We start from the raw sequence: 16,064 nt of genomic DNA, 5'->3' as shown, positions 1-16,064 counted from the left end.
TATTTATTTATATATGCAGGTCAATCCAGGTTATTGTCACATTTGAACCTTGCACTGGAAACTACTCATCAGGATTAAAGCAGTGCAATACAAGAAAGAAATATAAAGTGCAGTTTATTGCTGATGAAATTTCATTCAGGGACAGTCAGAGGTCCAGATTGCTTTGGATATGAATTTAAATCCAAGGACATTGAGTTAGTGAGTACATTCCTCATTTGACTGACTGATTGTTCATCATGACCTTTTGCTTTCAATGAACACTAACAATATGTAGCAACTATTTGATATATAATGATGTTAAGTAATGAAATGACATTTGAGATACGTGAGGGTGGGGGGGGGTGGGGTGTGTGAGGGTGACCCGGTGAAGGGCACAGGAGTGAAAATGAAAGCTGAAAGAAGATATGATCTAGAGGGGAATTGAAGGGGAATCCCTCCTCTCTTCCTGGTAAACATGTGGGTTCTTGTATGGAGTTGAGCAAATGTGGATAGTTGAACGAGAAAGGTGGCTGAGGACAGAGACAGGGAGAGAGAAAGAGGGGCGGTGACATTCATGGTGTTGGGTGTCATTCAACACTACTGACTCATATGGTAAGATTATTTACTTCACAACATCTCTGTCTAGTGGTGAAGTTCTGTAAGTGCTAATGCTCAAGACGCTGTCTCTTTCTTTCCAGCTTTATTTTTCACTGTTCACTGTTCAATGTTTGGTTTCCTTTGGTAAATGCATTTTTGCGTGCTCCCATAATCATTAGTTTTGAGAGGCACTGTTACAAAAGTTTAATATCCACACAGTTCACTAATGAAAAATCTGTTTATTAATTGACTGGTTTGGGAAAATTCCAAAAAAAAGGAACATGGAGAACACTGATACACTGAGGCTGAACCTAAAGGCAGATTTACGTTTTCTAACAGATGGCAGATACAAGTTTCAGTTTTATCTAAGGCGGTGGCCTGTGTCCAGGCCAGTTCTGTTTGTTGGGCCACCTTCCTAGCAGCCTCCCCTCCTTTCTCGCTGGCGAAATCTGGGTGTGTTGGTAAGACAAACAGGGCAGTGGCCTACAGAACTGACAGGCAGCCCAATAGCAAACACCGGCTGTCAATTCATAGGTCATTACCCTGTGTCCCTGCTTCCTCATTGCTCCGCATGGACAAAAAAAAAATATAAAAACTGAATTTTTTTTTTTTTTTAAACTGAAAGAATATTTTGTTTCTTAGGTCATAACATCCTGTCTCCATGTTCATCATAAACAGCTTAAACACTTTTACTCTGCATTACCTTCAGACTGTGGGTTTGATGCAAAATAAAACACGTTTACACTATGTGGATGCGATAAAACACAGGACACTATCTCTCTCCCTACATTTATCCGTCACACTATACCTAATTAATGGAATGACAATACAGGACAGAGCGTTGAGACAGACAGTAACACTGAACAATAGAGATACACAATGCTATAAAAATACACAACGCTGAGATACACAATAAATAACATGGTTTAATATGGCATAATATACACCATTGATAATGACACAGAGCGCCGGGTCACCGGTTTCCATGACTGTGCACCGTTGCCACTGCTGGCTAAGGGTGTCTCTCTGCAGATAACAGCAGCTCCACTGGAACACAGACAGCTTCCACATGGAGTTGCTGTTACAGCCAGCAAGCACCAGATCCCAAAGTACTCTTTCACCGCCAGCACGTAGCACCGTCACCGAGACACATGTGAGGTGCGTAGATATGAACAGCTCTGTGTATATATCATCTACATACATACCTACACTCATCCGGTGGGACGTTTGTAATGAAGCACAGTTTTCCCAGTTGGCAAGAAGGGTGTACATTCCATCTATCTGCAACACAAGCCAAAAAAAAAAAAAACCCAAGTTGAGAACACAGAGAAACTAGGGTTAAATTAGGACTTGGACTTGGTAACCGATGCTCAGAACACGTGAGTGTGCAACTGATAGTAACTGACTTTGACCTCTTTTTTTTTTTCCTCTCCATTTTTATGACTCGCCATAGACGCGCACACAGAATGGCCAAAGTACTGAGGCCTATCTAAATAACATCTCTTTTATGGTGGCTGTCAGCACAAGTAGCAATGTGAATTTACAAGAGTACAATGGGTGTGTCTTTTTCCTGCTTTAGGCTGTGCTGTATTTCTTGCTATTTCCTTTTTTTTTACCATTCACTCTTTTTTTTAATAACCAATGGTTTCAGAGTGACCCATCCAGTATCAGCTCTCATGCTTGCCACATACTTTTGATTCTATTTCTCATCTTCTCAGTGCCTAGCAACTTCTCTGTGTCACTTTCTGCTATCTCATTAGACTTTGACTCTCAGTGAACCTTTCTCCTTCTATCCTTGGAAAAACAAAACAATAAAACAATTAAAGGTGACGCACAGGTGCTCTTGTCCCCTAGCTATCACGCTCTCTCTCTCTTGCTCTCTCTCTCTCTTTCTCTCTCTCTGTCATAGTTTTCACACCTTCTTCTGGCTTACTTCAAATGGATTTCAAATGGATTCCAGACTTGCTGTCGGCTCTCTGTGTGCATTGGCTAAAAATCACAGCGTTCGGTGCATGGGGGGACTATTATCTACATCACAGCACAGCCTCTCATGTAATGGCAACAACACTGGATACTATAATGTTGTACAGCTTGTCTTGGCTTGCCAAAATCACCATTTATAGATACAGCATATCACATATAGGTAATTAATTCCTCGTACCAGCGCTGCAGTCCACATTTAAAATGTATTTCTGTAACACTCCTGTTTTTAAATCTGATTAGGTAACCATAGCAGGTACATGTGTTTATTTGAATACAAATGCTGCTTACCTAATATTTGCCATTGGCTGAGTGAAAATTACATTGTTCTCAATGTCTTTGCACAAAGTGGTTCAACTTACACACATAGACTAGTATCTGTCTTTTTCTGCCTGTACAGTAAAAAGGTCACATGATTCCTGTATACCAGCTTTCTCGTAATTAAAATGAGGTAATCACATTTATAGTATACAGCTCCTGCAATCACACTACTGTCCAAGTTCACACAAACAGATAAGCAAACTTGTCTCTGTCTATTTATTTGTCTTTATTCACGGCAGATTTTTACACCAACCACAAAACTTACAAAAAGTTTAAAATTGTAAAAAAGAAGCTATACCAAGTTATTTTGTGGACAGTTAATGTTTGAATGGTCCAGAAATCACTTGAATTATGTGGACACCGGTATTACTTCACTGCTTCTCTAAATTGCTCTGTACTCAGTTGATCTCTGTCGATGGACGATTATAGGCTCCATGGGAGGCGCCGAACACCCAGCCCCTAGTTGCGTTTGTATTGGTTCTCGCATTTTTCTCTTGTAATCCTTGACCAGAATCCTTTGGTTTAAATACATATCCCAATAACTTTAAAAACACGTTAATATAATTTAATTAAACTACCAATGGCAAAGAGGCAAATTTCTTTTTTTTTTTGACAGATTTTTGTAGACCATCTCAGGCAAAAAAAAGATATATACTGTACTAACTTGAAGCCTTACTCACCATGCGGTTTGATGCGGTTGTTGGTTTTCACGTGGTTCCTGGAGAGTTTAGGATTAGGAAAGGTGAGAAAGGGATTGACCGGGAGAAAGTTTCATACGCGGGATGGAAAAGGGAAAGAGATTAGAGATTAAAGACAGTGAGAAACGGAGATACTACTGACAGCTGGAGTTAGAGAGGTGCTTCTGTCAGCAATGCAATGGGAGAGCGAAAGAGAGGCCAGTTTAAAGGAGGTTGGGAGTTAGGGACAGGTTAATGATTACACTTCCTGTCAATATTTAACAGGCCTGGAGCCCTGCCCCTCAATCCAACATCCTGTACTCACACAGGCTGACATGAAGTCACAGCGAAACGCTGTCACCCCCTCACATGCACACACACAGACACTCACAAGCATAGAGACACACACAAATACACATAGACAGACATACAGTCAGAGTACACTGAAACGGACACTGTGGAAGACACATGTAAAAACATGTAGCTGACATGAACAGTTACAATAAACACACATGCACAGAAACACACAAGCACATTAATACTCCCATAGACATAGACAAGATACAATTCTTAATCTTATCCATAACATATATTTAAGTGGTTTGGTTTCAGTAGTGTACAGTAGACAGTGTTATATAGCAACATTGCACTGTGTGCTTACACCCATAAGCGAAAAGGTACCTTAGAACACCGTGAGGTAGAGTGGAAACAATGGCGTGGGTGTGGTTTTTGTACAGCACTTTCCCATTAAATCCATTCATTTTAATTTTCACCTTTTCACAAATGAAACATTGAGCAATGCTATTTGTACATGCTCTACACCTTCCTACTGCACATGCATCACACTGAAACATAAAGCAAACGTGCTGTTTGGTTCTTGGCACAATAAACCTGGGGTGGTCGATCTGCAGCGCCTCAGAGCTTCAAGTTTGATACTTTGCGCAAACAAAATTAATGTCGTTTCTACTAGCTCACAATGATATATTATCATAAATAAAAGGATCCTGAATCAACTTCTACAATACTGCTAATACCGTAAATGCAATCTGTGTAGGCTGCGGTTTCATTCCCAGGTCATTTACGGGCCTCTGCTTAGTGAAGAAGGGCATTAATATTGGCTAGGCTCAAATGGCGACTCTTAAGAGACGACTGATTTTTTCCAGTGAATGAGATCTTAAGAATAAAAATGATTATACAGCTACACAGGTGCATACTTATTTGTTATCGTTGTCATTATCATTGTATTCAATACTATTTAATATTATCTTCAGAGGATCCGATAGCAACTGCTCAGAAGTGGTTTAACGTGTGTTCTTTTATTTGCTTTGTGCGTTTGCCATGCTTTGCAGCACTGATGTCTTTGGCAATATTATGGGTAGATATGACCACCATACAGAGTCATGTTCTGAGCTCTTGACTGTCTTTGGATGCATGGTGTGATTGGTCCATTATGAACCCAGCTGTGTAAACGGGTTACAGAATGTGGAAGACATGTGTAAACTTGTGAGTTGCCCTGGATACAAGTGTCTGTTAAGCATGTTAATGACATTGATATGACCCACACCATGCCTCCCCACTAATCTGTTCTACATTCTTCCCGCTCGCTGTGAGGGGAGATGTCTGGAAGTCTTTTTTTTTTGCACACATTCTGTTCTTTATTGACAGAATTCATAAAGATCAACAGGTCACAAGACAATAGTAAAACAGATTAATGATCAAATTTAAATCAATACACACACTCCTACACATGCACACACACATACACATTTGAGAATTGCTTCAGAGGAGAGCCTGCCTTTGAACTCTGTTCAGAGTTTACAGATCTTGTCATTTTATGGCTATTATAAAAGATCAAAATCTGTCTTTGTGAATGTTAAGTGATTCACATGAAAACTGTTCTGTTGAGTAGCAAGAATTTTTGTCCATTCAACAGCATCTCCTAGATACAGAGGTAGATATGAGGTGTCATTTGCCATGTCAAAAGCTCTGAGTTCAAAAATCAAATCAATCAAATACAAATGATTTGCTTCATAAACACAGGCCAGAGTTGAATAAAGATGGACAGCAGTGTCCAGCAGTAGAAGATACACACATGTAGTCGACCATCCCACAGAATGCCCCTTTCATTAAGCTGTTTCTACTCACTGTTTGTTTATTAGATTACATCTTGTGTCCTGGACGTTGATCTTTTTCCACCCTAAAGACTAAATTGCTTTTATCTTCTGTGAACACATGCACGTGTAAGATAGACTTACATACACACTATCGTGCCACTATTGCTTAATTACAGGCAAAAGCAAAGATCTAGCATAATGAGGGTAATTAAACATGATTTGGAAGGGGACAGAATAGGACTCTGGACTCTGGAATAACACTTTATGGTAGTAAAAATGCCATAAGGAAAAAAAGTTTCAGCCATTGCTGAGACGAGGTTAAAGAGTACAAGCCTGCTATCAGAATCTAGCAGCAGCTTCCTAGGTGATTTTCTTGTTGGTTACCATGGTTTCATGTAAAAATAATACTGAAATACTGAGGATAGTGTTAATCATTTAAAACTACCATTGGGGCAATGTTGTCCACTGTTTTCAATTCAGAGTGGACAAGCAATGATTTATAAAACATGTATGTGGTATGTATTCGAAAGTTGACAGAGCAATAACATCAACTCCTATGAAATCAGATCAATTTTTTTTTCCAGTGGTTTACTTTTTAGTCAGTGTTCAGACAAATTCAAAAATTGATTATGTCTAAACATTTGGCAACGAGACTGGTTCTAAAACACCCATTCAATGTCAGTGGTATCTTTTTATTTGCTATTTTTGACTGCATTACACTGTACTTACTGTCAATATGTGAAAAAGTAAAAAGACTTGAAAACACAAAGCAAATGAAATGTGGAGCTAAAATGTAAAAGTAAGCCACTGTAAAAAAATGAGTTGGTTTAAGATTGCACAGATTCATGATGGCAGTCAGTGCCATTTTATTGATGTATAAAAGTTATAATGGTAAGATTAGAAATAACCCTCGACCTTTGACCTCAGTGTGACTGCTGCCATAAAGATATATTGCTGCCAGCTTCCTTTGTGTGACTACTTTTTCGCCATGCCTGACATGCACATGTAAGCAAAAAAAAAAAAAAACCTCTGTATTCTGTTTCTGTTTCGTTGTATTCCTCTTGCCATCTTTTCATTGAGTTTGAAGTCAAAGTGTTCTCCTATTCTTCCCATTTTCTCATCTCATTTCTTAGACCACATTACTGAGTTCCTTTTCCCCACTGTTACTTCCCTAGTCATTGTGTTTATTCATTAATTCTCTGTTCTTTTTTCAAGCTTTCACACCTATCCTACCCATGTTCTGTTTTAGGAATTGATATTTAAAAAAAGGTATCAGCATCATCTGTGCTGACAACTAATGAACATTCTCAGACCAGGACATGGGAAACTCGCAAACTCATTATTTGTTCAAAGAATCTTGAATAAACTTCTGAATTCACGCACAGTCCATCCAAACCTTTTGAGGGCCGTTTGCGCTTTTACAAGTCTGTTTGAAGGTGTGTAATGTTCTTTGTATATATGAAATTAAATCAGCGCTATTTAAGATCTTACATTTTCTGTTTCACGTTTAAGCAGACAATGATGAAATACTTCTCTATAACTCCCTCTTAAAGACTGTTACTCAAAACATAGTTGAAAACTAAATGCGTGCTGTTTATACATATTAACATCCATGCACCCAGATGTACTTCAGTCACACGAGTCTTCAGATTTCATGTCATAGCTCTGCATAAATCACTCCGAACCCTCAGTCTGCTTCCTAGCATATATACTTTACAGTGAAGCAACAAAGGTGATTTCTGCCACCAAAGGTGTGTCATTAATGCTTTGGTTTTCTGTGCATTTATGGTGTTATTTTCTCACTTTCTTCTGCCTATCTCTCAGTCCCTTGCGAAGCAGTGCGAGTCGTTATCTTATCTACCGAGGTGAAGGGAGAACTGGGTGTGTCAGTGTGCAGAGGCTAGTCACTTGAAGTGAAACTAAGTGCAGATGAACACATGCAGACACACACACACACACACACAAAGCATACTTTAATACAGGGTGAGGAGAACACACACAGACGCAGACACATGGATGGGCTGAAAAGTTTTTCCATCCTGACAAAGCAAAAAGGAGTTGTTTACCACCGTCCAATAGGAAGTGTGGGTTTCAAACTGATCTGTCTATCACAGACCTGAATGCACAGACCTCATTGGTCTGCTAAAAGGCTGATGTCATTCAGTATTTTGCTCACGTACAATGTGTGAATGTTGCCACCACCTTACACAAACCCACGCCTACTTACAGCAAAGAACAGAAGCGTTATGGAAACACCCACATATGACTATATTTGGCACAAGCTATCCAGGTTTTCCAGCTTTCCTGAAACTACTAATACTCTAAGTTAAATGGGGTAGTAACAGCGCTTATATATTTTTGTTTTTATATATTTTGGTTTTTGGAATAAAATTATTGTGAAAGTAGTAGTAGTGCTCCATGTAATGCTTCAATCAGGATTAAAGGGTTTATAAAGGATTATAATTATAAATAAGATCTTTATAAATAAGGGTATGGTATGTACCAAGAGTCTGTATGAACAAAAACCTGTGAACACCAAATCCCCACAGAACAGAGGTTTAGCCCTTCTTTAGGCTGTGCTCCTGAGAAATGTTTAATGCATGACTAACTGTAATCTCAGACTGATTTCTAATGGGCAAAAGGTCAAACTAGAGCAAGACTTCATGTTCTATTCCAAATCTAAAGATCACTTAATACCAAATTACTTTTTCATCAAACTCCACATGTTTCTCCCCACCCTGGACTAGACAGGCAACACAAGACAGGCAAAATTTTCAATTACCAAAAAAGGGTTCTCAACAGATACCTTGTCAGGGCCTTAAAGTAGTGCAGGTTCATAGTTTAATTTGATCCATCACATAATCTATATTCGATCCTAATGAATTGGGACAATTCACAGTCACCTCCTCAGCAGAGAAACCTAAAACACTTTATCTGAGATCCTCACTGGTGTGATACCACCAACACATTCTTTGTAATGCAGCTTTTCCTAAGCCTCACCCCCTATCACAATTCAAGTCAAGAAAGGGGATCTCCAACAGTCAAACAACAGCCAATGGTTACCAGCAGGGGACGCTACAGAGTAGGTCCAGCTGAGGGCGACTCATTGATCACCGTGTTACTAGAACTACACCTTAAACAGAAGTGTGTACATGCACGGATAGACATACACATACAACACTCAATTTAAGAAGCCCCATTTTCTATATCATTGGCACCATCAACTTTTCTCAACATTTGCCTTGTAAGGAGCTGATAGATGATTACTATCCTTATTCAGTCATTATCTGAAACACGCAACTTATGCGATATTGACACACACGTTCCTTTCAAAAAGAGGTCACAACTTCCTCTACACCAGCAGACAATATAGATGCCTTGATTTTTAAAAATCAAATGATCATTTATTGTTTTGGTGGTGTTAAATAATCGTTGTTGCCATTTGTTAAGATTTACAGTTCAATGCATTTCTCCAAGTGTGCTGAATCCTGTAATACGTACATAGAGGTAAATAGAAATGTAGAAATATATAATGTGAAGGTACTTTCAAGGAGTCACACTGACACCGTTATGCATATTTACAGCTGTCCCATGTCAGTCCACTTTTTTTTTTTAGAAATCCTAACAAAGAACAAGAGATTACTGCAGCCACGCCCCGAGGCAAAGCTGAGGACTTGTTTCCAAAAAAAGGCTCCAAGCAGATTTCCCCTCCTCCCGAGGGGCACAGAGTATCCTCTTTTCCTCTAGATGTATTTTTTTCATTTCTTCACCATTTTCTTTTTCTTTGTGCCCGTCTTCTTTCCACCTTTGCCGGCTGTTTGCTCCACTCGTCTTTTTCTCGTTCCCTCCATCACCGTCTCCATTGTGTCCCACACCTCGTCTCCACAATGCTCTTCTTCTTTGACTTCCTCTTCCTTTTCCGTTGCGGCAGGACAGGCCTGACAGAAAATAAAAAGGAAAGAAAGGGATTCAGACCAAAGTCCTGAAGCATGCCGTCATGGATGCAGCACTAAATAGACCGTAACACTATCTCAGGCATGCATGTTTACATGCATATCACAAAACATGTCAATCTAAAGATGAATAATATTTGAGATCCTTCAGTCATTTTCATGAAAGTTCTCCTAACAGCAGCTCCTCCCAGAACTCCCTTCCCTCACGTTACCTCCGGATCTCGGCTGGACAGAAGCACACAGTTTAGCCGTGACTTCAGATACACCTGCGTGGGGGAGGAGAGACACGAGCATAAATCAAGGAGACATTTCCCCCACATCATAAGACAGAACATCCTTTGCATTTCCATCCACACAGAGTAGTCTGTGAGTGTGAGTGTGAGTGTGTGTGTGTGTGTGTGAGTGTGTGTACCTTGTGCTGTAGTTTGCGGTCCTCCAGGCTGTGTACCCTGAGGAACCGATCCAAACCGCAGGAGGCCACTAAGGGGAGAGACGGGTGACACTGCAGTCCCCGAACCCCACCGGCCAACCCCTTCAGACAACCACGCACCAGACCTGAAGCAGTGAAAGAGGGGGAGTGTCACTCCACAGAGGCACGCTGCAGTCCATCGTTCAGAGCTGTGGAGTGAGAGGGGATCTTTCTGCATAGACATGCACACAAAACACTGACCAACCATGCTCAGGTAAGGGACTTTTCCACTATTGGCAGCTGATTCTTGGCGGAATCCAGAACCGCAAATCATAACTATAACCCAAAAAGTTGTCAGGATGCTTATTTTAACATCCTTTGCATTTCCATTCACAAGACAGCTACCGGCCACTCCTGCCCACCATGTGGTCCAGCCAGTCAGGGGAGACTGAGAAACTACATACAATCTTTTGGCGCAGAAAGCAGAAAAGTAAATAGTTTTTCTTGGAGAAATCTCTGCTCATGGGAAGCTAATGGTAATAACTACCTATCTTTGAGCTGGCCTGATATTAGCCAGGGAAAATATGTGCTCACAGCCTGTTTTAATCGCAAAACAGCTTGTAAACTTTACTTACTCCAGCAGTGACTCATAACATAAGCACTTCTGCCTTTCTGGCTGAACTCACCTTTGCGTAAATCTAAAATAGCTATCTGTCCTTGTGTGTTGCCCACGACAACAGAGCCAGGGCCAGCTGGGAGGGAAAGGGCAGTGAGGGGGTATTCCCCAAACTGTGCCTCCAGGACCGGTCGCCGCTGAGGGGAGGCGGGGTCATACACTCGTACCTAAAACAAGAACGGAGGGGCCTGTATGAACAAAATGCTGTATGGTGCGCGTGTATTCCACAAACGCTATTTCATATTTGTCTTCTAAAAACAAACAACTGCAGACATCATATTTGAAAGACTATTTCCAGAGCTCTAATGAGTAACACATACCTCATGATTACATACGATGTCATCACATTATATTATTGGCATTTAGCAGATGCTCCTATCCAGAGCAACTTACATAGGTTACAGTTTTTTACAATGCTATCCATTTATTCAGCTTGATATTTACTGAGGCAATTGTGGATTAAGTACCTTGCCCAAGAGTACAGCAGCAGTGCCCCAGTGGGGAACCGGCAACCTTTCAGTTACAAGTCCTGCTCCTTAACCACTACACTACACAGCCGCTCTATAAACTCACAAAGGGCTTCCTACAGACTCTTTTCAACACAGTTTTGTCCATGAGAGGGAATTCTTCATGGGCCTTGTGTACAGACCTGGTGGTGTCCTGTGCAGGTGACGATCTTGTCAGAGTCTGGAATGAAGGCCATATCTCTCACCCACTCCGGCACTCGCAGGTCCAGCCAGTCATTACGAACCTGAAACCCACAGTTAACAAAACAGCACTGCATTGACACAGCCAAATAACCCACTGCAGTTTTTTTTAAACACAACACTGTATTTGTATCACTATGTGAATGAGGAATGGTCTGTAACTGGTCTGTAAAACACTGCATTGAGTTGAAATGCATATCAAAGTGATGAGGTGACCTCCCCATTATAAGGTGTCAGTGGGAGATTCATGTTATATAAATCATTAGAAACACTTAAATGTCAGTAAAGGCGAATGTTCCATTAGGACAGAAGAAGGTGTAAGCTGAGTCCTTTTCTTACATTCTTGGCTGTAAATACAGGTGTGTCGGGTCTCTCCAGATCCCAGACTTTGAGGGGATTTTCCTTTCCTCCGGTGGCCACATGGTGGCGCTTCACTGAATTCTGACGCATCCGACACACACTGCTGCCGGCATTGATCTCGACCTGGACACAGAGAGATAACGGAAATGGAGACAGGGAAATGAAGATGGGGATGAGATTAATTTTAACTTGCTGTTTTGTCAAGACATATTGATAACAGCACTAATGACCTTCAGTGCCTTAAACCATGGACCCCTTTTATATATAGTGGTACGGAGCACAGCTCGTAACTGAAATGTTTCTGGTTTGATTCTCTGTTGGGGCACTGCTGCTGTACCCTTGGGGCAAGGTACTTAACCCACAATTGCCTCAGAAAATATCAAGCTGTATAAATGGATTACGTAAAAACTGAAACCCATGTAAGTCGCTCTGACAATAACGTAATAATGTAATGCAATGTATTCTTAGAGGTCAGCGTCCCGCTGGAGAAGGGAATAAGCTGCTTCTCATTGTAACAGTGGGTGACATCACCACAGTCAGTTCCTTTACAAACCAGCCTGGTTTCCCCAATGGTTTCCTTGTAGGACATCTGCTGCCCACAACACACACAAATGTCCAAATGCAGAGAAGAGGCACAGACTTACAGTGTCACTGCTGCCTTCCTTCCAGACCTTGACCAGCCCAGACTCCACACAAGTGACCAGAGCACTGTAAAGCGACAAAAAGACAAAGACTTTACCCAACAAACTTAAGATTTATATTTCAGTAAAGCACGACTCATAATAACTTATGAAATGGATTGCTATATATGTAATATATATAAACACGCACGCACACACACACAACGGTGCTGTCTTGTTCTGTTGTTACAAGCCTCCTGCACCCCAAAAACTCCTTCCAATGGCTGCCCATCAAGCTACTGGCTCTGCGGATGCCCTGCTCATTACCTGTCCATGCAGTAACTGAGTATGTTGCTTTACCTGTCTGTGACAGCGAGTCCAGTGAACCTGCCCTGGGTGCTGTCGCCACACTGCTTGCTCTCCGTGAAGATCCCTTTCTCTGTGCTGAAAGTCTTCACTGTTCCATTCACAGAGCCCACCAATACCTGCAGCACACACACACACACAAAACCCTTAGAGCTCTGTTAGTGTCTCCTTCTTCAGTGAAAAAGAGCATCATTTTATCGAATAATGCATTTTGTAATTTTTTAGCTGTTACTCTAGAGCCTGAACATTTCAAATTCAACATTAAAACTGTAAAGATTCTCCATAACTCTGGCACCCACTAAGGCAGAAGAAGAATACTTTCTCAACGTGTTTAAAGTCAAGGTGTGCCTGTGTTGCCATCTCAGCAAGACGACTGTGCTACCTTTCAGTAAAATCAGAGTGTCAGCCAGCTCCATTTCACCTTGAGTTTCAGTGTGATGAGAATATATGACTGTTGTGTGAACACATAGTACAAGCATAAAGTCAGCAGCCTGGCGTCGTGGTAAAGAGCAAAGTTTGTAACGTAGCGGTTGCCGGTTCAATTCCCAGATGGAGTATGACAGCTATCCCTGTGGGCAAGGTACTTAACTGGCACTACCTTGGTAAATACGCAACTGTATAAATGACAAGTGAAAACTGTATGCTATGTAAGTCGCATTGGTATGAAGGACTGCTAAGCATATGTGATGTCATATAAAGCAGGGAGGATACTACACAGCACAACACTTGTTCCTCTCAGCGTACCTCGGACTCTTGTGCGTCCCCCCAACAGAGCACACAGACTTCCTGATCCCGACTCAGAGTACTCATTTCACAGAAGTTGAAAGCATGTTTCTTGGCAAGGCTCACTCCTGCATAGGGAAGCAAAACAGACAGCAATGGTGTACAGATCTTGCTTGGAATCGTAGTTGGCCGATTTGTCTCGAAGGTAACGTAACATACATTGCCACACTGTAACTGTAGCTGGCTGGAAAGCAAGTTCGTGATCACTGCAATAGTTTGCTCAAAATCTGCACAAAATGCATGTAAATCGCTGACAGACTCTAGGAATAGTAGACACAACACTGACGCTTTACTAGCTATAGAGCTACGTAGCTACACGGCACAGCCACAGCAATGCCTCCTCATCCACGTGTTGATGGCTAGCTAGTTAGCAGAGTGGCTAGTCTCAAGCTAACATAGATAGCAGCGGTCTAAAATTCTACTAAATATCTTACCAATTTCCTCTTACCTTTTAATATTCCAGTTTCTGAACCGAGCCATACTGAACACGCTTGACTTTTATCTGCCATGGTAAAAATACTATTCCCATCTACTGCCTCTGACGCCAAAAGCTACGGTGTACTTCCAAATTCCCCCCTCCGGAAACAGTATTTCAGAATAAACGTTCCCATTGCTTTAAGCAGGTCATGACAGAATAAACAACATCTTAATGCGAGACATATTTTCCATTTGTCTAATTTCGTATAAATCGTGATAATGTCAGCTCTGTGTATCAACAGTGTGCATAATTATCGAAAGTTAGCAAGTCTAACTTCAGAACTCAGGTTATGTTGTAGTAGTGTTTTAAATACGTGTTCTTTGATGTGCAGGGAAATAAAGAAATGCGAAGCTCGGTGGGTGAATGAATTCCACTAGATGGCGCATGTAGACTGCCACTGATCTGTACAAAATACAAACTCCAGCCGCAGCCATTCGGACAGAAACCACAGAAAATGCCAGCAATACCAGTTGTCATTGACAGTCTAAAGAACACAAATCGAATTCACACGCATCACAGGATTTAAGATCAATAGATTGTGTTATATTTGACAATTTAACGCGTGAGAGAAAATGTGGTACGGGCTGAACTGGAGTGAAAGAGTTGTTAGATGCCGTGCCCATGGGTTAATTCTGAAGGCCCACTGTGTTCATACAACACATATGTGTGTAGAGAAAATATCACACTATTTGATGTTATATCAAATATAAAATATTTACTAAAATGTACAAATGAATTTCATTTAGTCCCTAGAAAAAACTCAAGCTATCGGTCTGAGGTTTTCATGTCTAAGTCTCAATTTTTAACTGTTGAATTTAACTGCAACAACTGAAAGCAATGGAAATTGATAAAAAAAAGAGCCAAATCCAAAATGTGTTGTATATAAATCAGTCAGTCAAAGATACTGCAATTTTAGTATTTTTAAGTTCACCCATAGAGTCAGATGATGTTATATTTATATAGTATAAGGCAGCGTTTCCCAACCCTGCTCCTGAAGGCACACCGTCCTGCATATCTTCTATCTATCCCTGCTCTACCTACCTGACTGAACTCATCAGTGGCACTTTTGATTAGCTGAGTACACCTGATTTAGTCAAGCAGGAAGGATACATAGAAGATATGCAGGACAGTGTGCCTCCAGGAGCAGGGTTGGGAAACACGGGTATAAGGCATAATGGCATCACTGTTTTAGGATTGAACTCACAGCCTACCGGTGCATAACCTTCCAGGGATCTTTTCTTGTAGGACACAGATGGGTCCCTGAAGCACCCTTCGAATTGTCCACAAATCTGGAATGAAATGACTCACATTGGTTATGGTCCTTTTAAATGTCCAGTCAAAATTTTTCTTACAGTACCTTTTGGGGTAATGTAAGAAAATCAAGATAGAAGTTATGACTGTTCAATGTTATAATTTCCTTGAGTTGTCAGTCAATTGTCATTTGTCTTGTACTCTTTGTGATATTGTTTGCAATTCACATTTGTAACCGTTATAGAACAGAACAGGTAAACACAAAAGAGAAAGAGAAAGAGACGAAAGACAGAGAAAAAAAGGGATGCAGAGGATTAATTGATCACAAAAGAGGAAAAGCACCTCCACGTTCAGGAGAGGATAAAAACACTGTGAAAAAGGGATGGAAATGCAAAAAGATAAAGACAAATATAGGTAGACAAATGGAGAAAATGGTGTGAAGGAGTGAAGGCCTTGCTCTATGTAATGAAATGGACAGAAGGAGAAAGTGACAGAGTGAGAGAGAGAGAGAGAGAGAGAGTGTGTATGGGTGTATGCGTGAGAGAGAGAGGGTAGTTGGGAGAGAGTGAGAGAGGGGAGGGGAGGGGAAATAGATGAGGACTGGGAGAATGAAAGAAAGACTCACAGCTAACACACTCACACAGAGACGCAAGCAGAGAAGGAGCAACTAGACAACTATCTTTCCATCTCCCTCAGTGACGGAAGACTACCAGCGTAAAAAGGAGGGGGGCAGAGGGAGGGGGAGAGAAAGACAAATCAGGGAAGCCAACAAAGAAAAGATTTGGAGCTCCCC

The 16,064-nt window shown here is 41.0% G+C and overlaps 1 protein-coding gene across 1 annotated transcript; it reads right to left on the bottom strand.

The window, feature by feature from the left end:
* Positions 1-9,087: 9,087 nt before the first annotated feature.
* On the bottom strand, positions 9,088-14,092 carry wdr74 (WD repeat domain 74). Its single transcript, XM_036525423.1, has 10 exons — positions 13,991-14,092; positions 13,504-13,610; positions 12,754-12,878; positions 12,418-12,481; positions 11,753-11,896; positions 11,356-11,457; positions 10,717-10,873; positions 10,034-10,176; positions 9,834-9,887; positions 9,088-9,606 (listed from the first exon to the last, which is right to left on the bottom strand). The coding sequence occupies exons 1-10, from the start codon at positions 14,049-14,051 to the stop codon at positions 9,427-9,429; spliced, it is 1,137 nt and encodes a 378-aa protein (XP_036381316.1). The 5' UTR covers positions 14,052-14,092; the 3' UTR covers positions 9,088-9,426.
* Between the last annotated feature and the right edge of the window lie 1,972 nt (positions 14,093-16,064).

The sequence above is a fragment of the Megalops cyprinoides genome, chromosome 3, assembly GCF_013368585.1.
Source record: "Megalops cyprinoides isolate fMegCyp1 chromosome 3, fMegCyp1.pri, whole genome shotgun sequence".
Taxonomy (NCBI): domain Eukaryota; kingdom Metazoa; phylum Chordata; class Actinopteri; order Elopiformes; family Megalopidae; genus Megalops; species Megalops cyprinoides.
The sequence above is the reverse complement of the archived record's forward strand: the minus strand, read 5'-3'. Positions and strand labels throughout refer to the sequence as shown.